The sequence below is a fragment of the Anser brachyrhynchus genome (assembly GCF_964034855.1).
Source record: "Anser brachyrhynchus genome assembly, chromosome: 2".
In the NCBI taxonomy this organism is placed as follows: Eukaryota; Metazoa; Chordata; class Aves; order Anseriformes; family Anatidae; genus Anser; species Anser brachyrhynchus.
Window position 1 is genome coordinate 61,076,895 of NC_137695.1, and position 25,090 is coordinate 61,101,984.

The 25,090-nt window shown below is 39.8% G+C and overlaps 2 protein-coding genes across 21 annotated transcripts in view; one reads left to right on the forward strand and one right to left on the reverse strand.

The window, feature by feature from the left end:
* SUGCT (succinyl-CoA:glutarate-CoA transferase) overlaps nucleotides 1–3,101 on the reverse strand; it is a 338,160-nt gene extending 335,059 nt beyond the window's left edge. For all 20 annotated transcript variants that reach the window (XR_013946616.1, XR_013946617.1, XR_013946618.1 and 17 more), the window contains exons 1-2: nucleotides 2,155–3,101; nucleotides 1,925–1,993 (exon numbers count right to left, since the gene is read on the reverse strand). Coding sequence is in view for 15 of the 20 variants with exons in the window: in XM_080580286.1 (XP_080436412.1) it covers nucleotides 1,925–1,993; nucleotides 2,155–2,287 (202 nt within the window). In the remaining 5 variants the exon portion in view is untranslated. The remainder of the gene's footprint in view (nucleotides 1–1,924; nucleotides 1,994–2,154) is intronic.
* A 196-nt stretch (nucleotides 3,102–3,297) lies between these two features.
* Nucleotides 3,298–23,457, forward strand: MPLKIP (M-phase specific PLK1 interacting protein). The gene is made up of 3 exons (XM_080580296.1): nucleotides 3,298–3,446; nucleotides 3,827–4,930; nucleotides 9,089–23,457. Exons 2-3 carry the CDS (start codon nucleotides 4,571–4,573, stop codon nucleotides 9,290–9,292), a joined length of 564 nt encoding a protein of 187 aa, XP_080436422.1. The 5' UTR covers nucleotides 3,298–3,446; nucleotides 3,827–4,570; the 3' UTR covers nucleotides 9,293–23,457.
* The last annotated feature ends 1,633 nt before the right edge of the window (nucleotides 23,458–25,090 follow it).

Sequence of the window (25,090 nt, forward strand, 5' to 3'; positions counted from 1 at the left end):
CATCCCATTCTTCATCTTTAAGACATTTCCCCTCAATTATTACAAATCACTCCAGAGAGATTTGAGTTTAACGGGGTTTATTTTTTTAAATGCAATATGCAGACCAAGCAGCATGTTGAAAACAGGCTAACAAGCTTGTCTAAGAACAACCACGTATTTTGAACATTTCAAACCCTTTAGGAAAACTCAGACTGTCACCTCTCTTCAACATTTGCACACCTCAGTGAAGACTCCCAGTGCTGGAAAACACTTGTGCTAGTGCCAGGTAAGCATCACAGATCCTCTAGTGTAACCTCAAGATTAGCAGGTTGGCTCTAGATAGGCAAACACTTGTGCATATGCTTATCTTTTAAAGAATTAAGCCCATCTGCTTCACAATAATATTGCTGTTATTAATTAAAATTTAAAAATAAAAAAAAAAAACATTTGTTAGTTAGCCAAAAGGGCCCACCTTTCTCTCTTCTTTGCATTCCATTTAAAAATTGATTCTTATTCAATTGCTCACTAGCACTAGAAACCTTAGTGTCTTCCGGAGCCAGCATTCAGTGTTACTTCCATTTCTCACAGCCACACTACAACAGTCTTTCACAGCCAACAGGTTCCCTACCTGCAGCCAACAGTTTCAGGAAGCCATTAAGATTTTTCCCAAAAAAAAGCCTGTAAAAAGCCTGTGAAGCATCAAGACTGGCCAATACTTACACATTCACACCCTGAGACTGATGAATGCTTACTAATTATCGCTTACACTATGGCACAGCTAATGCTCCATTCAGGGATTAGGACTCCGGTATAGCTGAAAGAAAACATGAGTACAAGCATTGTTTCAGAGATGCAGGCCCTTGGGAGCTTTCCATAAATGCTTGTAGATAAGGATGATGTCCACAATGATAGAGAAATGCAAGAAAGAGGAGAGATCAAAAGCTTGCTTGTGAACGACTGAGAAGGCAACAGACCTGCTAGTCCCTTCAAACTAGAACAAGCACAGGCAGACAGAAGAAAACTCCTAGGACCTGAGTTCTCATTCCAGCAGGACACCAATTTGCTAAAACAATTACAACACAAAGCCTTTTGGCAATCAGAGAGCAGTTCTGATGCACTGATCCTGAGTACTGGAGTACTATCAACCCACCCACCACAGCAGGAACAAAAAATAAAATAAAAACATACCATCAGAAAAGAACAAGTATTGACCAAAAGCCTCTCCTGTCCTCATTTTTTTTTTTTTGACTATGTGCCTTGTATTACCTATGTTATAGGAGCCCAAGTCAAACATTTTTCCCTTGACTATTTTTTGTTGTCATTCTGGCTCAGTATAGCCTAAGTTTCCATGAATCTTGAATTTACCATGAACAAGATAACTATGTGTATCCATTTTAACACATATTTGACTAAAAATAAATAGATCCATTCAATCTTGAGACAATTTAAACACTTTAGTTCAATTCATTACACTGTCCCTATCATAAAGGTAGAAGTAGTGATAAATTGGCCTATTGTAACAATTGAAGCAGCCAGGGAGATCATTCTGTGGCAGAACAGATTGAAATCCATTTACTGTCACATTCACAGAAAAGTTTTTCTTAGTTGTTTTTCCTTAGCAGATTGGGACTTTTAATACTTACACAACAGTGTGAGTTAAATATAAATACAGCAATCCTGTTCTGATTGCTTCCAACTCCAGGGAAGAAAACCCCTGTATCCTAATGCCCCTACCCTGCCTGCACACACTGCTGTGATTTGTGCACACAGCCAGCCTTGCTTGAGGCCACGACAACCGGGGTGAAATCCGCTGTCACTTCAAGCCAGGGCTGCACCTGCTGCGCTCATCTCACACCAGGCTCCGGGCAAGTCTTAGTGCTTGTGTTGGTTATTTAGTAACAGAGTTACTCAGTAACAGGGCAGAGCGGAGCCGACAGAAACTGACTTGGTCGCGGCCCGGGGTTGTTGTCCTGCGGGAAGAGCAGGGAGCTGCTGGAAGCCACGCTCCTGGCACCTACGGGGAAGGGAAAAGGAGACGATCAGAGACCGGCTGCTGCGCTGGGCGACACGCGGGGCAGGGCTGAGAGCTGCCACCCCCCTCCTCATCTTCTTCCTCCACTTCCTCCTCCTCCTCCCCCCGCCGCCCCTCCCGGGGATGCGGCATGTCCCCGCTACCTGCCGCGGGGGGTGCCGGCGAGGCGGCGCTCGGGGCTCCCGGACAGCGCGGCGAGCAGGCTCCGCCGGTGCGGCGCAGGCTCCTCCACAGCCCCCCGCCGCCGCTCCTTCCTCCCAGCGCAGCGCTCAGCATCCCCGCGGCGCCTTAGCGACGGCCCCGAATAGCAGCGCAAAAAGGGGTGCGCTCCGCCGCAATGCGCAAGCGCACCAGCTCCACTCGCCTTTACACCCCCTTCTCGGGGAGCGGAGCGTTAAATAGTTTCCCGATGGAGGCAGTGCGCAGGCGTGGGGCTGCTCCGCCCCGCGGCCGTTGAGGCTGCTGGGGCAGTTGGTGCGCGCGTGGCTCCCTTAGTGGGCAGCGCCTCAGCCGCGGCTCGGGGCTCGGTGGCCCCTGGGGAGGTTTCCGTGAGACCCCTCGGTGCTCACGGCCAGCCCGTGGGCTGCCCTGCTCTCTGGTGTTAAATAGGCCAGATCGGGCAGGCTTTTTGCCTCTGGTGCCGGTAACGGGCGGTGACTGGTGGTGCTAGCCCTGTTACCCACGTGAAAGGGGAACAAAGTGGTAACAAACCAAGTGTTTTCTTAGTATGTGGGACACAGGTGGTCGGCCTTTATAAATATGGAAATTTCTTTTAGGTGTTAGAACAGTGGTTCCAATTGCTTAATTGGAATGTAAACCCCAGGACTTAGCCAAAATCGACTTTTTTGGTTTTATGATGTCTAGCTCTGAGCTGAACCAATGTATCATAGCTAGAAACCTGTTTCTTGTTTGCTGTACTGTATTGCCAAGGTGAAATAAGGTATCCCCATGACAATTTTCCATGCCTACAAGTCAGGCAGTTATACCACATGCCATTAAATCCTCTTGCTTAGCACATGGTAGATCCTTGAGCTCGCTCGCTCTTCACGAGAGGTGCAATGTTAGTTATGCTGGACGCCCTCTCTTCACCTGTACATAACCCTGGAAGGGTTCAGAAGATCGGGTCTTTAAGTGAGTCTTCCCTGAGCAAACTATTTACAGACTGTTTTTAGTTCCTGGTAGGACAGAGTGAAAGGCTTGTAACAATCCTCCCCCCCCCCCAAAAAAAAAAAGTCTTAATAGGATAAAAAGCCCCGCACAGAGGTTCAGCATTTATTTATGGGAAATACACTAGGAGGATGACAGCTGCATCTTGATAAAACTGCATCTAGATAAAACTTCTGACTGCTTGAAAATGAGCCTTATACACAACACAGTATTGCTTGACAGAGCACCTGGACACTGAGGAAGAACAAAGGGAAAAGTTACATCACAGGTTTGTTGGCTGGATATACAATGTGTAATGGAAAGTGTGACTTGTACGCTTAGAATCCTAAAAGCAATTAGGATTTGTCAATGAGAAGAAATTCATCAGCAAAATTATCCCAGTGTAACTCGACATCTGTGTAATGATGTTTATTTCTAATAAGTTTGGTGTGAAAATGGTTTAAATTAAAAGAAACCATCAATTTCTGGAATAAGACTGGTCAGACTGAGGAACTGATAGTATGTTGATAAATTGCTTTGCATAGACATGGTATTTCTTGAATGTATAACAGTAGGTAGAAAATTGGTCTTTTAGAGAAAACAAAACAGTAAAGGGTTAGCAAAAGATTTCCTAAGTGAGTGGGTTTAGTCTCTGTGTTTGCATTGCAGCTTTGCAAGGACAACACTCCATGTTTTCGCAGGGAAGTTGTTAAGCAGTAGAGAGCAGAGTTCACTGGGAGTAGAAAGTGAGTTATCTCCATTGGCAGAGGAAACAAACAAACAAGCTGTTGTTTAAAGGAAAGCAAGACCGGTGAATGCAAGAATGAACCCCCCTTGTGTTTTCAGTTGATGTTTGTTCACTGCTGTTCTGAAGGCACCAGTCATGCGCTGTGATGCACTGAAATGAAGTAAGGCTGCATTGCAGGGATGGCAATCTGAAAAATCCATTCCCTGATTCGCTCAGGAGTTATGCTCGTATGGCTACGAAGAGGAATGCTGTAAGTAACGCTGTTATGTTGCTAAACAGGGGGTTCTCCACCAAGAGACTCTTTTTACGAATTTCTGTGAGTTCCACAGCTCTCGTTGCCCGAGCTACCGTTCTACTGAAGAACTGCCAGCAGTTCCAAACGCAATGCAAAGCCTAAAAAAGACAAAACGTTAAAAGCCCAAAGACTTCTGCCACCTCCCCTCCAGCAGCTCCGAGCGCGTCATCACCCCGTGTGCTCCTCGCTTCGCCTTCCCCGGCCCGGAACCGTCCGAGCCCGGAACCTACGAGCCGGAAACGCTGCGAGCCCGCAGCCCCGTGAGCACGGACCCCCGCGAGGCAGGGCCCGTGGCGGCGGGGCCCGAGGAAGCACCGGCAGCGGCACCAGGACCGGCAGCAGCGGCGTGGCCCCGGCGGCCCCCCCGGCCATGTACCGGCAGAGCTTCCGCCCCCCCACGCCTCCGTACCCGGGCGGCGGCGGGCTGCGGAGCCCCCCGCCCGGTGGCGGCCCCATGGCGCCCTCCCCGCGGGGCTACGGCAGCCCCCAGCACACGCCGCCCTACGGCCCCCGGGCCGGGCCCTACGGCGGCGGCCGCTCGCCCCGCGGCTTCGGCTTCCACGGCGGAGGCCGCTTCGGGAGCCCGTCGCCTGGGGGGCAGACCCCGCGTAGGCCGCAGAGCGCCAGCCCCCGCTACCCGGCTCCCTACGGCGGCATGTCCCCGGCCGGAGCTCCCCCGCAGCCGCAGCAGCTCAAGCGCTCGCCCGGGGGCTTCCAGAGGCGCTACCAGGTATGGGGCAGGGCGGGGAGGGTGGGAGGGAGGCAGCCGGGACGGGGGTGGGGGGGCCGCTGCCGCTGCGTCCTGCCCCTCCACAGCGAGGCTCCGAGCGCAGAGGACAGACGCCGCTCCGCCATAGGGAAGACGCGAGGACTCGCAAGGGAGTAGCAGTTTGCCTTTTAATATCCCGGCGTGCCGAGGTACAGGGAGAATGAGACACCGCCCCAAACTGCAACCGACAGCTCTCCCTTCTGTTTACTTCCCTCTGATCAGTTTTTCCGTAATACGATGGGGAAGTGCTGGGTGTTTTCCTTTGCCTGTGCTGTCTGACAGCATAGAAGCAGCCCCGATCACATACAGAGCTTTCCGGGACATCGATAAAAGTAGTGATCTGCTAAAGACAACTAAGCCGAGTTTCCTTTAAACAGAAATGAGAACATCTGTTGGGATGGTAGAGTATCTGCTTAAAGTCCCAGCACTGCACTGAAAGCTTAACTTTATATAAAGTAGTTTTTTTTCAAGAGTCATCAACAACAGGCTGAGCGAGTTAACGCCTTTTTCAGGATGGTTTACTAGGGGTGTATGACAAGTGCTACAGATAGGGATGACATTTATTGGGATGACACCAACTTAATTGCATAAAGCAGCTACATACATCTTAGAGAAACCTTAAAAGCCTAAGAAATGTCACATGCAATACAGACGATAAAATTTTAAGGTCCTCTTACTGACACTTTGTTTCTATTCAAAAATAGTCTGATTACTTTTTTACTGTGCAGATAGCTGTCTTACAGCAATCTCAGTCAGTGAAAGGATCGTTAAGAACATTATACATTTTCTTTCTCATCTAAGGCACTCTCAGGGCAGAAGCGTATGGATCCTAAAAAAGCAAAGGCTGTGGGGTTTCTACTGCAGTAGTAGGATCTAATTTTTGCATTAAAATGGCTCTGACATTGTGAAGAGAGAGGGTTTTAGTCATTGATGTCTGATTTCCCTCCATAAGGTCACCATTTGGATATTCACCTAAGTGTTTTTTAAAAGCCTGCCTTAAATTAACTGAGCAGAAGAATATGCAGAAGTCCTTTTGTCTTTAGTTTTAGCCAGACCTGGCTCATATCAGGAACTCTGAGCAAGAACAGCCCCATAGGCTTCGTCCTTGGTGTTAGGAATGAAACCTGACATGAAGAACAGACAAGTTTGAATCTGGTCACAGACTGTCTGCGTTTTCTCCTCTTCTCTTTCCTTCTGCAGACCTTGTGAGTAGCTTGAGAGCAGTGACCTGATGCCTTTCTAGACTAGAAAGCCATTTGTATGGCTGTAGCTTTGCCTAGGAGTAAGGTGATGTGTGTGCATGTACTTGTACACTTATACACATGGACTGTTTTGCCTGGAAGGGCAATTATGGATGGAAGAAATCTCATAACCCGTGAGTCCTCATTTTCTTTGACATGGGCAACAAAAATCTCAGTTCATGAGGCCATCAGTAGATTTCGGTAGAGGTATTTTATTGCACGTTCTCAACATCAGATTTCTTCAGATTGGTCCTTTGTTTTCTGTAGGTGCTATCGGTAAGAGAAGTGCAGTGCTTTTGAAATTCATGAAATACAAGATTTCTGTCTCAAAGGTGACAGTAACCCTTTAAAATCTCATTAGGAAATCCAAAAGATAGTTTATATTTTTGTGCTTGTAGAATTTCATTTTTGAAATGAATAGAAAACTTAAAGAATAACCTTTGTGTGGCCAGTACTTAACTGAGCTTTCAATTTTTCCACAGGGATGCACCTGCTTTTAGATTTTATGAAAACAAGTTTGTTGAATCTCATGAATATCACCTCTTAGAATTCACTTAGAGGCAGCATTTCCCTTTCTATACTAAACAGTAGTTAGTGAAGCCGTAGCTAATCGTCGTAATGGGGTGAAAATTTTACCGAAAGTTTTTTAAAAAACAAAAACAAGTTAAATTGTTCAAGCAGGGTTTCTGTCTTTCTGTGCATCTGCCAGCATCTAAAATTCAGGTGAAGAAAGTTGATTAAGGAAATGATTGTCCCTATTTTCAAGGCAGTGTTGTCACCTTCAGCAAGTTAGTGAATAGTGCCAAAAGATGCTTTTTGTTATTTTTTTATATGTCATTGGCATCATTTTCACTTGCACAGGTAGGTCTGTATGTTTTCATTTTCCACATGCTTGTAATGTGAATAATCACCTCTTGATTTTTTTCACAATGAAAATAGAAAGGAAAAAAAAGACATAATGACTAGTATTCTAAACAAAAAAAAAAGTTCAAATTTAACACTTATTGAAAGCCATCAATCTTGTATCACATAGCAGTACATAATAATCTAGTAATAATAATAGATGTCAGGCATACAAAAATGTCGGTGTTATGGATGGCCTGCATTATATTGCAGTGAAATTTTGTATTACAAAATAAATCCATCCAAAAGAGTCTTGCCACTGATTTAGTTTGTTCTGTCACTGGGTTCTGCAGAGAGTTAGGTCAGTCAGTTCAGCTTTCTTCTGAGTGCTGCAGATTACACATAACATTAAATATGCTCCACATTTAAACTGTTTTACAATGTAGGAGTTGCACAGTCTCTATTAGACATGGTGTTTTAAAGCTTTTTTTTTTTAAGATAGAAAGCACTACGTACTAGTGCTTTACCCTTAACATGAGTGCTTAAATAACAATAACGTAATTGTTGACTCAACTCCTTACCCCGTAGGAAGTTTTTTAGACCTTTTATTGAGGTCCTTCTCTGAACTTACCCTCATGATTTTGATGTTATACTTCATAAAGTAATTCTCTACCTTTTAGTAGTTTTCCGCTTTTGAGATCATCATCTTAGCTGCAGAACCTAATTTTCTGTGGTGAATCATTAGAAACAAACGCCCTGTGAATTAGACAAGGATGTTCCCATGTTTGGTCTTGTATCCATTATAATCAAGCTTTAGGAATCGTAGAACAGTAATGATTGGGACCACCTGTCAGTACATTTTCAGAAATAGATTCAAGACATAGCTGTTTCAGTGGCTTACAGCTAAGCAAAGGGGTCTTCACTATATGGCAGTATTTCTCAGTTTTACGCAGAAATTGTTTCATGTGATCCACTTAGATTTAGTGGGGTTTATTAGTAAAACTCAAATATCATCACTGTTGGTCCAAAAAAAAAGTCTTTAATCAGTGTTTTCACAGTCCTTTACGAAGTCAGAGGCAGCATCAGCCTCAAGGAATCCTTTTCTTAATTAAACAGAATGCATCAGGCACATTTGTAGACTAACTCCTGTGTATCTGTAGCCTAGGTTGTTTAGCCTTGGTTAAAACAAACCATTTTGAGTGGATGTGGCTTTAGACAAAACCTCCCTTTTTAGTGAAGTGAAGCTGAGGAAAAGAACAATGGATGATGAGCAATGGCTGAAAACTTTTATTTATTTTATTTTATTTAAATAAATATTAAAAAATATATTTAAAAATATTTATTTTAAATTGTTAAATTTGCTTTGTTGTAGCCCTTTTTAAGTTGCAGATCCTCGCAGGTTTGTAGAAGTAATTGTGTTGATCCCTGATCTTTGGAGAAAAAAAATATCAAAAGCTTCCAGGCAAAAGATTTTTCTTTCATGTAATACCTGTTTAATCATTGATTACTGTTCAGATTTGCACATCAAAAGAAAGTTACATTTTCTCAAATTTCACAAAACACTAGTTTGGTGAAAGCAAAAATTGTTTTTCACAGCAAGTTCCTCGTGTCATTTGTAGCTATTTGCTTTATACATTGGTGCTCAATCTGTAAGTACTGAATATTTGACTTGTGCTCCTGTAAATGTTTCTGACTCTTCCTCAGCCTCTACACCCTGTTTTGTTGTTCAGCTTTTGAATTAGACATGTTGTTGACTTAGGCAGTGTATGAAAAATAGCAGAGGAACTTCTCTGTAGTTATGTGGCAGTATGGCAAAAAGGTGGTTTGGAGAAGACCGGTGTTTATCCTGGTAAATCACAACTTGTAATTAAAGTATAATAAAGCCAATTTATTCTGAGGAAGAGCAGGTGAGGAATAGTAAATATTCTTTGAAGATTATTCGTAAGCTTCAAAGCTCTGCTACATTAGAAGGAAACTTATTTTAGTTTGAATTAGTCTATTAAATGTTTCTTTACTTGATGGTTTTCTTCCAAAGGGATCACCCAGGACATCTACTCCATTTGGTACAGCGCTTGGCAGAGAGAAAAGAGTGTCTAATGATGTGGAAAACTATTACAGACCTTCAATGCTTGAGGACCCATGGGCTGGCCTAGAGCCAGTTTCTGTCACAGACATAAACCAACAATACAGCAGTGAGCAAACAACATATACTGGTAAAAAAGGGAGGTATTTCAGTTAACACTTTTAAAGGCCAAATAACTCCATCTTGTCAGGAAAACTTTGGGACAAAATCTTTACACTTACACAAGATGAACAATAATAAAGACCTTAGTTAATGTTTTTATTTGATCACCTGTCCACCCTTTTATCCAATTTTTTTTATTGCATTGGAAATTTTTATGTACGGGGAGGGAAAAGGAGTGGTAGGATAACTTACATTTCTGGCTGCGTGGAAGTGCCTACCAGCTTTGAAGAACAAAGTGTTCTTTAATCACCAGCGACTGATCTGTGACTGTTAAAACAGGTTTCCATATATTTACCTCTTCCATGCCAGATTGTTAGCCTTTTATTGTAAACTCCTTTAAGAAATGGTATTTTTTTATGTTTCAACATTTTTAGAATGAAGTAACTTGGAAATAAAATAAAGTTTTGTAAATCCTTGTTTTGTAATGTATAAAGATTATTTTAGGACTTTTGTTAAGGTGTACTCATTAACAGAACTAGTACTAGTTAAATTAGGTGACTTCTGTAAATGTGCTTGTATGCTGTAGTTAACATCTGATTTTGTGCATAGCGTTTTTATGTTAATTGTAGTGTAACATGAAACTGAAATATGACTTTTAGCCACCTCAGGAAACAAATGTATTGTCTGTGGAAAGTTTAATTTGTTGAACCAGATCTTGAGTCATAAACGTAATTCTGTGATCATTTACTTTTGTATTTTAAAAAAATCATATTTGGAACAAGCTTAGACGTTTCTGGATTATAGTAAACAAGTCTGTTCAGTGGCAATTTTAGTCTAAGCAACACACATCATCAGAATTAAATAAATGCAAATGTACTTTCTGGATCTACGTTTTAGAATAGCATAGAATGATTGAAACTTTGTTGTACGGTTGACATAAGTATATGAATAGCACCTCCTTTTTGACGTGCTCTGGATTTTTCAGTTTTGTCTTTTAATTTTTACCTACAGCTGGCATCTTTGCTTAGAGAATTCTTGTTTTCTGTGTGTGCATGCTATATTTTTATACTAAAGAGGAAAACGATTTTTTTTCTTTTTTTCTTAGGACTAGTCTAGTTGTGGAAGATCCATTCTTAAGTCTGCTAATGAATATTGTAATTTAGAACTAATTAGGAATAGTTCCAGCTGTAGGCATGCTCTTTACATGACGTTAAGCCTGCAGTGGATATCTAAAGTGTTGAACATACTGTTATTTGTTTGTTGATCTTTGCTTTTTAGCAGGAGGTAGAGGGCAAAAACTTTTTTGTTAACAAAAAGCACTAGTTCAGTTTTCAAAACCTACATATTTTCTTTTAAGCTCATTGTATACTTCATAGGAAACACTTTTGTAGTCCTGAAGCACGGCTACGTAGAAGAGCACGAGGAATCACATCATGCTGTTCTTAGTAACTTGTCTTTTGCTGAGGTATGATAGCCCTAGAGTACTACTTGGACTGTTTCATCATAAAATGTCTTGGCTGAATACCACCTTCAGGAACAACATCAAACTGGAAGGGGGGTAACTTAGTGATATGTGCTAGCTGAGTCTCAAACTTTTATGACCATAACCTAAATTCTTGTCTTCCTTCAGTTGATCTTATTGTTCTAGTACTATATCCCAAAAGGTTGCTCAGAGAACTGAGACCATAATGCCTGCCTGATACCAAGAATTCTTAAATCTTCATCCCAGAATCAAAACGGTCCCTGAAATGGCAGCTATCAGTATTGTTATCTGTAATGCACACCAGCAAAACTGAAATTACTTGACAAGTTGCAGATAGTATTTAGAATTTAAATATCAAATAATTGTGTCACTTTGAATAGTAATTTTTTTCCTTTTTTTTTAAACAGTGAGAGATAAAGTTCACAAAGTTATAGGGTAGTTAACTGAATCACCTTTTTTGTTACTTTTTCCTTTGAAACTCAATGCAGTTTCCTTTTTGCAGTATGTTTGGTGATCTTGAGGAAGTAGATCTGATAGTACCTCATGTTTTTTAAGAGACTAAAGCTCTGCCGCGTTCCCAGTTAGATGTAAGAAGAAACTGGGTTTGGAAAGGAGAAAGGAAAGGAAAAGGATTCATGACAGAAGAGAGACTCTTAGAGGTGGGACTGCTTTTACAGTAGCCAATATCAGCTGCCCTTGCACATTTCAAAGATGCATTTTTCCACTTTGGCTTTCCAAGGGATCAAAGCCAGTCAACTCTGGTAATAACTGTTAACTCCTGGAACCGGGTGTCAGACATCAACGAAGGTAAATGTTGCAGAAAGAGATTTGAGGAAATAATCTCGGAGCATTGTATTAATCAATACAGGCCTTCCACAATTCCATCTGTTAAGCTGCTGCTCCTGTGCACTTCAGGATATGACCCAGCAATTATAAGTACATCATACTACTAAAGACTCCAATAATTTGGTCAAGAATCTGCAAGGAATTGAAATGTAGATGTAATAAGCTTACTAAACTCGTCACACCGTACCAAAAGCTTAAAAACGATTTACCTTTCTGGCTTCTAAGAGGAATTCTGCAATTATGGTAAAATTTCGAAATGTCATTGTTGAATAGCTGTAAAATGCATGAACACATGTTCAGAACTATAAATACAATGTACTTAAAGCCAATTTAAACTTTGCCTTTTTTTACTATGATATCCAGGAAGCTTGAGCACTTAACTTCCTCACTGATTGTAGTCCCTTTTCCCATATGGCAAACATTCTTTTGCCCATATGTTTCTAATGGAGATAGGATATATCACTTCCTCATTTGTTTATGAAGCCTCTTCATAGGAACAGGATGGCTCTGGAAATAGCATTTGATGATAAAAAGCACATCAGAAATGTATCCTTTCTTCATGAGCCCATGAAACAAAATAATGTCTGTGCTTTGCTAATGAAGGGATTCTTCTGTAATGAATACACTAAGAATATGGGCGTTGTTCTTTCCTCAACAGACGACTTAGACTTTAAGGTAAGTCACTTTCTTTTCAGAAGTTCAGATCGATGCACGTTCTATCCATTCTGTTTTATTTGATGGACAAAGGCAGAATGCAAGACTTACTTTCCATTCAGTTTTGTAAAAGAAACCGCATAACTCATTACTAACTCTCTTCTAGCAAATACTTGTTTTCATTTTTTGCTATTTGCTAGCTACTGTGTTTAACAATGAGCTCCATATCACAGTAAGATAACTTAAATCACCTGCATTCAATTCTGTGTGACATGGTAACACACCAGGTGGGAAACAATCTCAAATTGTGTAATACTTCAAAGATAGTTTAAGTTAGAGTTTTCACTGTGATTTTGTAATACAGAATAGTCATTCTTCTCTGGCACTGTGGGCACGCTGTTTACATTGAAATTGTAAAACATGCAATTTAGAGTGTTGAAACTTCAATTAAAGCAGGATTTTAAAAATACATATCAAGCTACTTTTTTTAAACTAGCAATAAGACATTTTGCAGAGAAAATGCTTCTGGTCAACAGAATGAGAAAGTACTTCTGCACTCAGGCTGTTTTTCTTTTCCTGTTAGGAATATCTTTATCCTAACTTTATGCAATTGTGTTGATCAGACAGGTGGGAGAAGAAACGTGCATTTTATGTAAAGTCTACAAGTATCTATTCTTCAACTCCCTCCTAAAGAAGATTTTTTATAGACTGTTTGGGTTTTGAGTTACACTTGCAAGGAGTCTTGTTGACATTAGAGGATTTACTTGTACACCTAAGATACATAAGTATCTAACAAAATTTGAAAATTATTTCACCCATTGGTCTGTCATTGCTCTTTACCAACTCTGCAATAAACTGCAATGTCTAGCAATTGCTCTGAATTCCAAGTTGTACATGTGCTTTTCATACATGAGCCAACCCTATCTTGCAAGGAATTAAATCTTTTTACCACATTTTCCTAAATTCTTGAGAAGGGAGACTTTGTTTTCCCTTCCCCAAATTTTCCTTTCTTCCAACTTGTTTGTATTAGGAAGGAAAATGGAGGATTGCACTCACAGATTGGTGAGGAATCATATATTGATTTCATGTTGCAGTCTCTCAGAAGCTTGTGTGCTAGTTGAGAGATAGCTATGTATACTTCTCCATCATTTGGGATGGCTCAAAGAACTACTCACACCATAAAAAAACAGGAAGGAAATCACCAAGTTGTGTTAGCATTTAACAGTAGCATAGCTGTAGCATTCAGTCAGTTTGCAATCTTTTTTTTTTTTTTTTTGCTTACAGCAACTTTTGTTTTCAACTGGATGTCTCACTATACACAAAGAATTAAATCAGTTTCATTTTCTGCTGTTTTCTTTAAAATACATGCTTTGCAGATTTAGAGTTTAAGAATGCTTCCGCAACTAGGATTTCTGAATTTACTTTTACAAAAGGTAACAAAACTAACAAAATTTGTCCTTATCAGCTTAAGGGCAAATTTAGGCTTTCCCTTAAAAGCAGCTTAGATCTCATTAAAATAACTTTATCTCATCCTCATTACTTCTTTGGGAACACAATTACCGTGCTGGAAACAGAGGGGCAGAAGCTTGGTGCCAGAACAAGGTCATACTACCATTCCTCTCCTAGAGGTTACCACTAGTTCCCTGCCATTTCCATGTGCTCACATCCAGGAGATGTTTTCAGCCAAATAGTCATCCATTCCGTTTTGCCAACTCTAAGTTGCAGCACTTTAAACTATATCAGAGAGTTGCTTAGTGCACGTCCTAGATTTAAAATTTTAACAGCACTATAAATTTTAATTTGTAGGTTAGCCCCTAAAACTCTTGCTTGTTCTCTTCTTCAGAAGTAAAATCACAGGTGAATGTCACTGCCTTTTGTTTCCCTGGTCTACGACTGTTACACATTCCTTTTCTCAACCACAGTTGTAAACATTCTCTGACAGAAATGAAAAGTCTGGTTTACATAGAATATTGAACATAATTTCACAGAACTGTAGGCTGTAATATTCACTGGCTTTTGTAATATTCACTTTTTTGTAATATTCACTGGAAAGCTTTTGACACTACATTAGCATGTATTCCTTGCAATTTTAGAGTAAAAAGAATTCCCACATTAAGATTTCACATGCCAGCGTATTTGGTAGTAAAGTTATGCCTCCAAGTGCTAGCAAGGAAGTAGTTTTCAAATATTAGAATTATTTCCCAAAGTTGCTTAATTCTCACTATTCAGTTTTTCTGGGTAACAGCAAGAGGAATATGAAGGATTTTTTTTTGTTTTTATTTTTTTTAATAAAAGATAGCATCATGGGAGGCAAAGAATTTGACAGCATGTCAGACTGAAATTTTTAAACCAAATATTTTAGAATGGGTTGCACTTACCAAAATCTTCCTGTGTTACCCTATTGCTGGTAGTGATCATGCTGCTCAATGTCATATTAAAATACATTTAAACCTTCTGGTATCCATATGTATTTTACCACAATCTAATTGCTCTGTAGTCAAGATAGTTGAAAGCTGTTAGTGTAGAATAAGCAAGTGTTTGCTTTGGGTTTAAAATCCTTGTAGCTTGCATGAGGAAATTCCCAAGAGTTCCTACTGCTGAACATGATGTTGATATATCACTGTAAATGCTTATAAATAGAAGAACAAAACCTTTTTCACACTGATGCAAACATTCCCATTTCGAGAATCACATTGAGCTAATGCTGAAACAGGGGAAGAGGAATTAAGCTAATTGACAACTTCTGTGGATGTCTGCACAGCATAAACCACAAATAACAGAGCAAACATGAGCTTCAAAAAACACTGATTGCCAACTAGGGAGTAGTATCAGCAGTAATTGGATTATAAGTAGTAGTTGCACAGCACTTTTTAAAATCAAACCACTACCTCCTGTGGCTTAACAAGGATTTTTAGATTAATGTAAAATAAGGCTTTTGAGCTGTATCCCCTTAACAGCTGTCAGGAATTAAGTTGTTGTTCATACAGTTGAGTTTCCAGAAGAGAAGAAGCATCTTATCTTCATCACTTCCATGAAGTCTAGCATCTTTGCATAAGTCCTGTATCATCAATTCTTTCAACCTAAGTTAAACTTTGCATTTGAAGATCTCGGGTCTCCAAAAAAGGTGAAAAGGAAACATCTGCACCTGAGTTAAGGGTACACCTTGGGTCAGTAACTACAGGAAGGCACCAAGGGTCCATCTATTGATTACTTGCCATTCCACTTTCCTAAAGCTATTTCCCTTGTCTGTAAATTTTTAGTAGTCATCTGGTTGCTATGGCAGTTAAATTACACCAAACAAAATGATTTGGTTGTTCATTTCCAGATGTTAAGAAAGCAGTATGTGCACCACGGGCAAAAGGTTGAGAAACTGCTCTGACTGTTTGCAGATGAACGAACTGCCAAATTGCATCTCTGTTGAAACTGAAGACAGCTTACACTACGAACAGTGTTCCTGTACTTAGAATAGCTTCTTAAATAAAGTTCCAAGCATGTAGAAAGCCTGCACGAAGAACCTTTAAATCCCTGTTTTCAGGATTTCTATTACGTCTGGTTATGTTTTATGACATTTGATTTCCTTTCAGAATACTCACTGGATGTTCTATACATTAACTCTCCCGTAGCCTATCCTCCTCACTGCTGTGAGGTGAGGGAGAAATAACATTTTTCTATACATTTTAGACATAAAATTGGTAACATCGACCCAAAGAGCAAGTGACAGAATTCTCCTTCCATGATCAAATCTGTCTTCTTAGAGTTTTGTTTCACACACACACTCGTTAACTTCACCCCGAGAAAGTACCTCACTCAGATAGCCTTACCATAACTTTTTCTCTGGTGAGTCTTGTATTGTTTCTTTTTCCCCATTTTTTTCTTCCTCGCAGAACAGTCTGTGCACAAACCGTATTTTAAAGCTTTTCTGCAAAGGTTTTCCATGGAAATAAGCCTGCCTTTCTCGCCCCTTCTGTTGGAACAGGCTCGATCTGCCCTCCAGGGTCCTGCTAGCAGTAGTTGTCTACCGGCGTGTTTGGTGGAATCGGTACCACTCGTCACCCACCGTCCCAGTTCACTGAACATCCTGTTGGTTTGCGTTGCTGGAGGGGATGAAATGATGCCAAGTAAAGTCTACAAAAATCATTTTGGCTCATCTAAATGAGCACTGGGTGGGTGGCTGATGGACTTCATTGTCAGATGTCTAGAGGGAACTGTACAAAGCAGACATGCCTCTACCATAGCTACCACCCTGTTCTTTCTAGTTTAAAGAAAAGTTGTCTTCTAAACATACAAACAAATGGTATTCAAATCTGTCCTAAGCACAGTCATTCTGTGGGAAGACAACAGAAGAAGCATGCAAGAAAAGGGTGTGGGCAAACAGGGACACTGTGATCCCATTTCTTCCTGTTAGCTTCCCAACACACCTGCCTCTTAAATACTCTATTTTCATATACCCAGCGTATATACCTATCTACCCACATCCTCAACATGTATATACACAAATACTCCATAAATTCTTGTTAATGGGAGACCAGATTGGAGGGAAGAAAGGAAAACTGCTTCATGAAAGTGTCAAGTCGGGTACTATCCCTTCAGCAGCCCGAGAACATGCTATTGTTTTTCAATCCACAAACAACAAGAAAGCAGATGTGCATTTCAGAGAGAAGAGAGTTTTATGAGCAGCAAAAGTAAGAAGTCTGCATGTGTAGCCACTTTTTCCATTCACTGTATTTAATCATTTACTGTAAATTTAGAAAGTTCAGCTTCAGTCCAGCTACAGTTACCTTAGTACTAAGTTCTATTTCAGAAGCTTTTAAACTGCCAGAAGATCTGCTACAGAGCAATTTTTTCTCAGTCTTGTAAACTTCCCAGAGTGCAGAAGGAAAAAGCAAGTTTCTGGTTTCATTCTAGTTGTATTGATATATGATAGAGAAAAGCAGCAGAAGCACATCCAATGAAAGTACACACCTTTACTAGTGCTTAGGCCGTTTCTATGTAAGAATCCAAAAACAAATGCTCCAATTTCTGGTGTTACTTATGGGCCTGGGGAAGATCATCAGCACAGCAAACGTCTCCCTGCAGCACCTCTTGGCAAGGAGACTCCCCAGTGAGAGGCTGACACCTTCAAAAGCACACTGCTTCCCTCAAATTTCCACATCAGCCTCTCTCCATTGTTTGCAGCACCATACAGCAGAAGTACAGAATGCGTCCCACGTCTCCAGGTTAAGACCTGCGTTCATTTCTTTCTTCACTCTGTTTCTTCAGAGGGTCCACAACATGCTTTGTGGCCAGGCCTTGACTTTTGTCCAGACTCCCTTTCAACTGACCATTTCCATATTCTTTCTTTGGCTAACACTCTGAACCAGATAATTCCCTCTTTTCTTCCGGTCTTATGACACTAAGACTCTTTTGTGACTTAAGCCATCCCAAATCTATCTTCTTCAGAGCTATCTGTGTCACACAAATTTTTCCATTCTGGACTGATTACCACTGTTCCCATCATTCTGCTGACAAAGCAGCTCTTTCAAGTGTGATCAGATCAAGAAAGTTAGAGCTTGAATAGCTTAAAATGTGTTTCAAACTTGCTGATGTCTGAGACAAGAAAGCTGACCCAAGTGAGCTTTTCCAACAATGAATCTCAAGACAGAAGCTATCAGTAACCTCACTAGTAGTAATACTACTTTTGCCAACTTTAGTTGCAAAGTGGTCTGCAAAGGCACCTCTACCTGCAACCTGTCTGCATCATCCTCCTTTTGTCTTCCTGTGCATTCTTTTCAGAATCCTGCTTCACTACCTTTTTCCTGAGGTCTTGTTAGGTCCTTTTTTGTTGTTTTGCTTTACTTGTTCTCTTTCTTTTTTTTTTTCTCCAACTAATTCCATTTTTTAAGCATCTTTGAAAGAGGTAAATAGCAATAAGCTTGAAGCAAAATGTATACATACTGAGTACCAGAGAGTGGGTGACATGAATAGCTCCAATGATAGCTCATTAAGAGGTATGGGATAGAGACCTTTTCCCTAAAGCATGGATTCCACAAACTAAAACAGAATGTGAGTTTTTATTTTCCTAATAAGTGGAGATAAATTCTATAGACAGATTTCATCAAATCACTGTCCATCAGTCAACACCAGAAGTGTTTATCCCAACATCCTGCACAGTGTTAGGTCTAAACCTCACCTAACAACTTCCAAATCAAACCAATAGCTTCATTTAAACCAGACCATACAACACTATCATAGAATCATCTAGGTTGGAAAAGACCTTCAAGACTACCAAGTCCAACCATCAACCTGAGCTACCACATCCCACTAAACCATGTCCTTTAGTGCCACATCCACACGTCTCTTAAATACCTCCAGGGGTGGGGATCTGTCAGTTGAAGTTGATCCCAAGACCAACCCGTCACTTAAAAATCTGCTTTCTGTTTAGGCTTGCTTTGTCCAACATTAGCTTCTATTAGTGGATTATAGTTTTCATTTTTATATAGTATTAAAGGGTCACATAACAAGTTTCTATTAAAGGTAGATGATCAAATAACAGCTGAATATTCTGAATATTCTCTGCAGCAATTAAATACAGCCATTAAAGTCACATTTGGACATTTTTTTCTAGGACTGGAATATGTTTTAAAGTAATGATCTCATTAAAATCATATGCTAAAGTCCTACTGATTAATAGCCTCAGCTTGTGTCTCATATTAACCCTTAGTTTCAGCATCACACTGGAGGGTAGTGGTTGGTCCTTTTCACTGTCACTTCATTCCAATTTCCTGTGTCTTGTTTTGTAAATGTGACCTTCACTGATAGTTTATGTGCGATCTTAACATTTCACCACCTTAAAATACTGAGGTAGGTGCTCAGTGTCCCTCATCTCTTTGTGCAATGGTTAGAATGGCACCTAAAATAAAAACTCTGTCAATACCCCCAACACGAACATCGTAACACTCCATGTAATAACCCTGAATCTCAAGCATTAGCTACCCCATCTTTGGTATCATTTAGGCCTTGAAAGGCAGCATTTGCCTTTATTCTCCAACAGGCATAAAGAGTTAAAACAATTAACAGCTCTTTCATAACATTTTCCTGTCCCCTCCATTCAGGAACAAGACAGAGCCCAGGTCAGGACTGTCCTAGAGCTCCCTGCAGGTTAGACAAACACTGACATCTGCAGCTGTCACTTTGTTCTTCCTGCTGTGAAATTCATAAGAATAAAAAGCCACTCTACAGTGGCAGAGCCAGATGCTGTCGATGAAGCACATATGCTCCAGGCCATTTTCTGCTGTTCCTTCTTGCTCCCAAGCATCCACAACTGGATGAAGGATGCTGACTTTATTGATACCATTTTACGGCCCTGGCAACTATGAGTCTGTATAATCCTTTGAATGATACCTAACATTGATAGCTGATACCTAATGATACAACTCTCTCTTTTAGAATACAGTACCAAATCCAATATGCTTCTCATTAAAAAGAAAAAAAAAAAAAAAGAACAGAATTGTCCAACTTTTGTATACCAAAATGAGCTAAGGGAAATTGTGAAGCATAATAAACATCTAAAGTGTGAAGATCAGTCAGCTAGAGACACTACATGAAAAAAAGTGATTTCAAGACAAAAAGTATGGTATTTCAGTGAAAGTTTGCATGTTTCTATTACTTGCTTTTCTGTCTGACAACACAAACAATCCCTTTTTATCTGATTTAGAAGTCAGCACTCATCTCTTAATTATTTTGCTTCTGTGTTGCTCCAGACAGGCCTGTGTGAAAGATAGGAGAAAGACAGGAGAAAGCAAGGAGAAAGATAATCCACAGTTCTAGAAATAAATTTAATTACCATATTCCTCTAAATACAATTTTACCTTACAGATGTTACTTTTAATGTGAAGTTAATGAAGACATTAATTACATTTAATTAAGCCTTACATCAGACTTTAGAGAGGATAATACTATTACTCCATCATTTTACAAATGGGGAAATCGAATTATAAAAAGAGGAGGTGTCTTTGTTAAGCCTTATCACTACTTAATGACAGAATAAGACCAGCATCCGCTGCTCCATTACCTAAAGCTGATTAATCCAAAGCAAGTTGGAAATGTGTTGCGTTCCTTGGAGGAGGGGTGCCAGCAGAGGGGGAGCCATGCATTCCAACTCGTACCAACGGTAAAGGGTAGCTGCTTAATGCTGCAAGCATCTCTCTCCATGCTATAACTATTCATTAAAATGTTCCAGATTCTGATTTAAATATGCAAAACTTCTTTCATTTTCCCAAGCACCTTTCAATTTTGCTGTAAAGAATACAACTAGACTCAGAAACATTATTTTTAACAAAAGAAATTCACTTCTTAGGTTATTAGCGTGCAAGGACTTAGAACAACTGAAAATCTCCAGTGATTTCTTAGATAATCCATACATTTGTATGGTTCATTGGATCAAGGAGAGATGAAATTCCTTGGCCAAAATAACTATGTCAAACTATACATTTTTTTTCTAATAGAAGGGAGTTTTATCAAAAAAAAAAAAAAGGGGGGGGGGGGGCCAGATTCCATTCATAGGGGAAATTCACAGAACAGAATTGAATTCCCTACTGAAGTTAACAGGTGTTTGGATTTCATCTTTTATCTGATATAAACTCTGCAATGACAGCAGGAACAATTTCAAACTGATGTAACAGTCTCTGTTTTCATGCACAACTATAGATGTAGAGGTCACAGTCTCCTAAGAAATAGAGGAGGATAGTTATATTGTTGAATTTTACTGCATATGGGAAAGATTTATGTCATAATCAGAAGTGTAGCTTTTTCCAGTGGGAGAATCTCAAACAATTATCATGGAAATAACCAGTTTTTAAGTTTATCAGTCATTAATTTAATGAGTTAGGGGGGTTATTTGTTAGGTTTTTTGTTTGTTTGTTTTTGATGACTAATATCTTAATAACTGATAGGTGCATAATCTGGTCAAGCATCTGCTCACTTTTCTCCTGGAGACAAATGTACTTCTGCTTTTCTGATTAATGAATCAGAAAGCAAAATATGACAATATTCTAAAATGTATTGTAATACACTTTCATATTGCAAAACAGAAAAATAATCCAGAGATTGAGGTTTCAGGTCTTCAAGCTTTTTGGTATTTTTTTGTTTGGTTGGTGGGTTTTTTGATTGTTCATTTTTTGATGGGAGTTTAAGTGCTATAATCTCTTCCTAGAGCATAAAACTATCAACGTAATAATTACAAGCCTTTTCATGCATTTTACTTTTTAAAAGCTACAGAAAATCAAATATAAAAATGCTAATGTATCATTAGTAGTGCTTAAGCTCTTGAATCATTGAATTTAAAATTCCTACAAAATAATATATTGCATGATGTAGATGTTTCAGAAAACACCAGGAGTGTAACACAACTGTTACAAACCAAATTTCTTGCTTTTTCTGACTGACTGCAGAACATTTAATGTCAACGTGAGCAGCTTTTTTACTTCCCACTTACGAACAGTTTTAGAACTGCTCTGAAGCACAGCAGCAACTGCCAGTTTTTCCAGTACGCTGAAGCACACGCTTTACAAAATCTTAGAAATAAGAAAGCTAATCCAATTTGTTGGGTCTGTTTATGTGCTTATAAAAATGTTGGTGTCCAGGGGAATAGCTGCTGTTGATGTGTTTTCTCTCCTGTACCATGAAATCCTCCAACAGAGTCACACAGCTTGTCAAAGTGTCAAGCAACCAAATGATAACTCTGTTGGAAGAGAACTCGAGCAGTATGGGTCCTGTTAAACCATCTATGAGCGGCAGGGGACATGCTTGTATGTTTCTCATGCTGGTTTTGTCCTGTTAAATTGTTTGTCCTGATAAATTATTGTTAAATGTGTAGAAAGATGGTCATTTATCCCCTTTTCTGATATTTGGAATATTTGGAAATATATTTGGTTTTGAATATTGATCTCCCTTAAAATACACTTAGAAATAGGTTCCCTCAGACCCCTTAGGGTCAATGAAGCACCTCAATTTGATGTTCATATGAAGTCTGCCTATGAAACCTGGATCTTCTCATGTCATCTGCAACCTCTTTTGTTGTTGGGAGGAGGTATTAGATTTTTTTTTTAGTTCGTCAATAAAACTTATCCCTTTCTTTCTCACTGCATTTTCCCAATTCTACAGAAACACTTAATATTTAAAGTACCAATTTATTTGTTTTGGACTTCATAGTAACTGTGTAATTCTGTTGGATGATGGTTTCTCCCCTTCTCCCTACAAATTCAAGAGGAACAGACTTTTTAGGTAGTCATGCCAGTTTCACCAAAAGATTTTGGTGAAAATTAAACTTTCTTTACAATGTTGACATTTTCTCAAATATTGTTTTCATTCAGATTGTTCCAGAAAAAAAAAAAAAAAAAAAAAAACAGCTTTTAAATAAATGTTGCTTACAAAAGTAACTGAAAAGAATCATTTATTTACTTAGCAGCCTACTAAATACATATGTGACATGTGGCTTATTTTTAGCATTTTTCATCTAGATTCCATACTTAAGAATCTATATCCACATTAATTGTATGCAATTTCTATAAAACTGTAATGTCGTGTGTGCATATATTCTGAGCACACTAAAATAAGATAGTTAAGATTATTTTCCTGATTCAGACTTGATATTGGCTTATCCATTCTGCATTTCACATTTTGCCTTTTTTGCAAAGCCAAGAGCACCATATTTTCATCACGCTGTATCTGCCATAAATCTACGTTTTAAATAAACCCAGAATGAACTAGATTTCAGATCCAAAGTAACGCTTTGATTCACCCATAATAAAGTGTATAAAGTAATAGTTTTTGTAATACAAAAGGCTTTGTGATTCTGAAACCTTAATACAGGAATTAAAAAATGAAAAAGAAGAGTCAATAGGCTGCAAGGGAGGAGTATTTGCTATCTACAACAAATGACAGGTGTTTCAATAAAGCATGCAAAACTTTTCCCTGGAGGTCAATAAGGAATTTGTATCCTTACAGTTATGACTTAAATGCTGTTTAAAAAAAAAGGAGTCTCCCGTGAGACCAACTGAAAGAGAAAGAGAGAAAGCCATCTCTGGTTTATCTTATGATATAAGCTAAAATAGGTTTGTATTTATGACAGAACAGGCCTGCTGAATTCTATGGGATTTCTTTCCTTTCTTTCTTTTTTTTTTTTTTTTTTTGGTCATTGTTGCCAAAAGGCAATATTGTATCTGCAAGTACAGTTTGCAAATAAAAATTATTACTACTACCTGCATGTCTTCTTTCACTATCTTGCATAATTGTATGTGCTTGCTTGGAAGTCTCAGAGCAGGATCTGCAATCCATAACACGAAGCAATCTGGGGAGAAAAACGTACGTAGTTTCTAACAAAGTCTGCCAGATTTAGAGTAATATCTTCCTGATGTGGAATCACCAGAACATCTGCAGATAAGTTTTTAATTATTATTTACTACCCCACTTCTTTTCTACATCATTGATAGATTTCTTTTCATTTCCCAACTCTTCTGTAGTTCTTAGTCTATATTTTCCCCCACAATAAACAATTTTCACAAAAAACTACTCAAGCAAATGCGTACAATTAGTGTTTGTTCCACAGTAGCAGTGTAGAAAGCAGGAAGATGCCCGCACGGTGAGACAGCCCACTGCCATGTTACCCGATGGGGTGGTCATGTTGACGGCATGTGCTCCAGCCTGGAAATGACACAAATTTTAAAGAGGGGAAATAATCTCTGTTGCATTTTCACCATCTCTGGTCCCAGCTTCTGTCAACCAAAAGAACATTTTTCATCACAAACCCTGAAGAAAGAGCCAGAGAGGTCCGGACATCAGTTACCATACAGATTTCCCTTTTCTGCTCAGAGAAGCAAGCTAGACAAAACGAGCTTTTCTGGATCACTGGGGCCATTAACAGAACTGCTCACAGCATCAGCGTCAGCTTAACAAGAGCACAGGGACAACAGTTTATGTGCCAACAACCAAACCTCAACACAGCTCATCGTGGGCAAGAAACCTGAGGATATTCATTGCGTCTGGCTAAGTAGGGCATCATTACGTCTTTTGGCTGTCCCAAAGCAGAAGGGGTAGTTTTGCAGGGTGGGGAGCGTTACAGGACCACACAGTAACAAATTCAGCTGTCGATTTTGTGTGTTGCACGCAACATCCTTTGTTTCTCAAGGCAGTGATGGGTTTTCATTTTAAGCAACTCTATACATGAAGGAAGGGGGAAGGCCTGTTCTGAAAAACAGAAGATAAAAATGTCAATGTCAGTAACGCTGGCTTTTAAGTTGCTACGCAGCAATGTTTGTGTTTTTGCACTACAAGCTAAACATTAATGCATGGGAATAGCAACATTACTAGAAAAGCATCTCCTTCAAAAAAATCAGGGCTCCTCAGAGCCTGAGAAAGAGGACCTCCATTTTATCTTGCCTAGAAGCTTACAGTAAGGACAAATATTGGTGCTGCAGTGCAAAAACTGGAACGCCTGCATACTCATCTCCACACTCAGTGTTGTAACCTAGGCAGAACAACCCATATTCAGCTCTTCACTTCACTGTAGACATCCTGCATGACCTCAGACAAGCCCCTTTATCCCAGATGACAACAGCAGCCACCTTCTAGCCTTCATCACCCCCAAGGCCAGGTGAGAAGGGTCATGCTGTGCTCACAAGCTGTGCTGAGGAGAGGCAGGTAGTTCCCTTCTTGCAGGGGCGATGAAGAAGGGTCCATCCCAGTGGATGCCACATGGTTACGTGCTCCAGAGGACCAACAGCACTGAAAATGGCATCGTCATTGAACCAGTGATGGCATTTTGGCTGTTCTGGGATATTTCCAACCATGAATTAACTGACTCACACCTGGGGCTTGGATCCAAACTCTAGATG

Excerpts from the sequence above, each read along its gene's own strand:
- MPLKIP (XM_080580296.1), top strand. The coding sequence starts at position 4,571 with ATGTACCGGCAGAGCTTCCGCCCCCCCACGCCTCCGTACCCGGGCGGC. Across the intron at positions 4,931-9,088 it reads GCTTCCAGAGGCGCTACCAG|GGATCACCCAGGACATCTAC; the intron begins GTATGGGGCAGG and ends TTTCTTCCAAAG.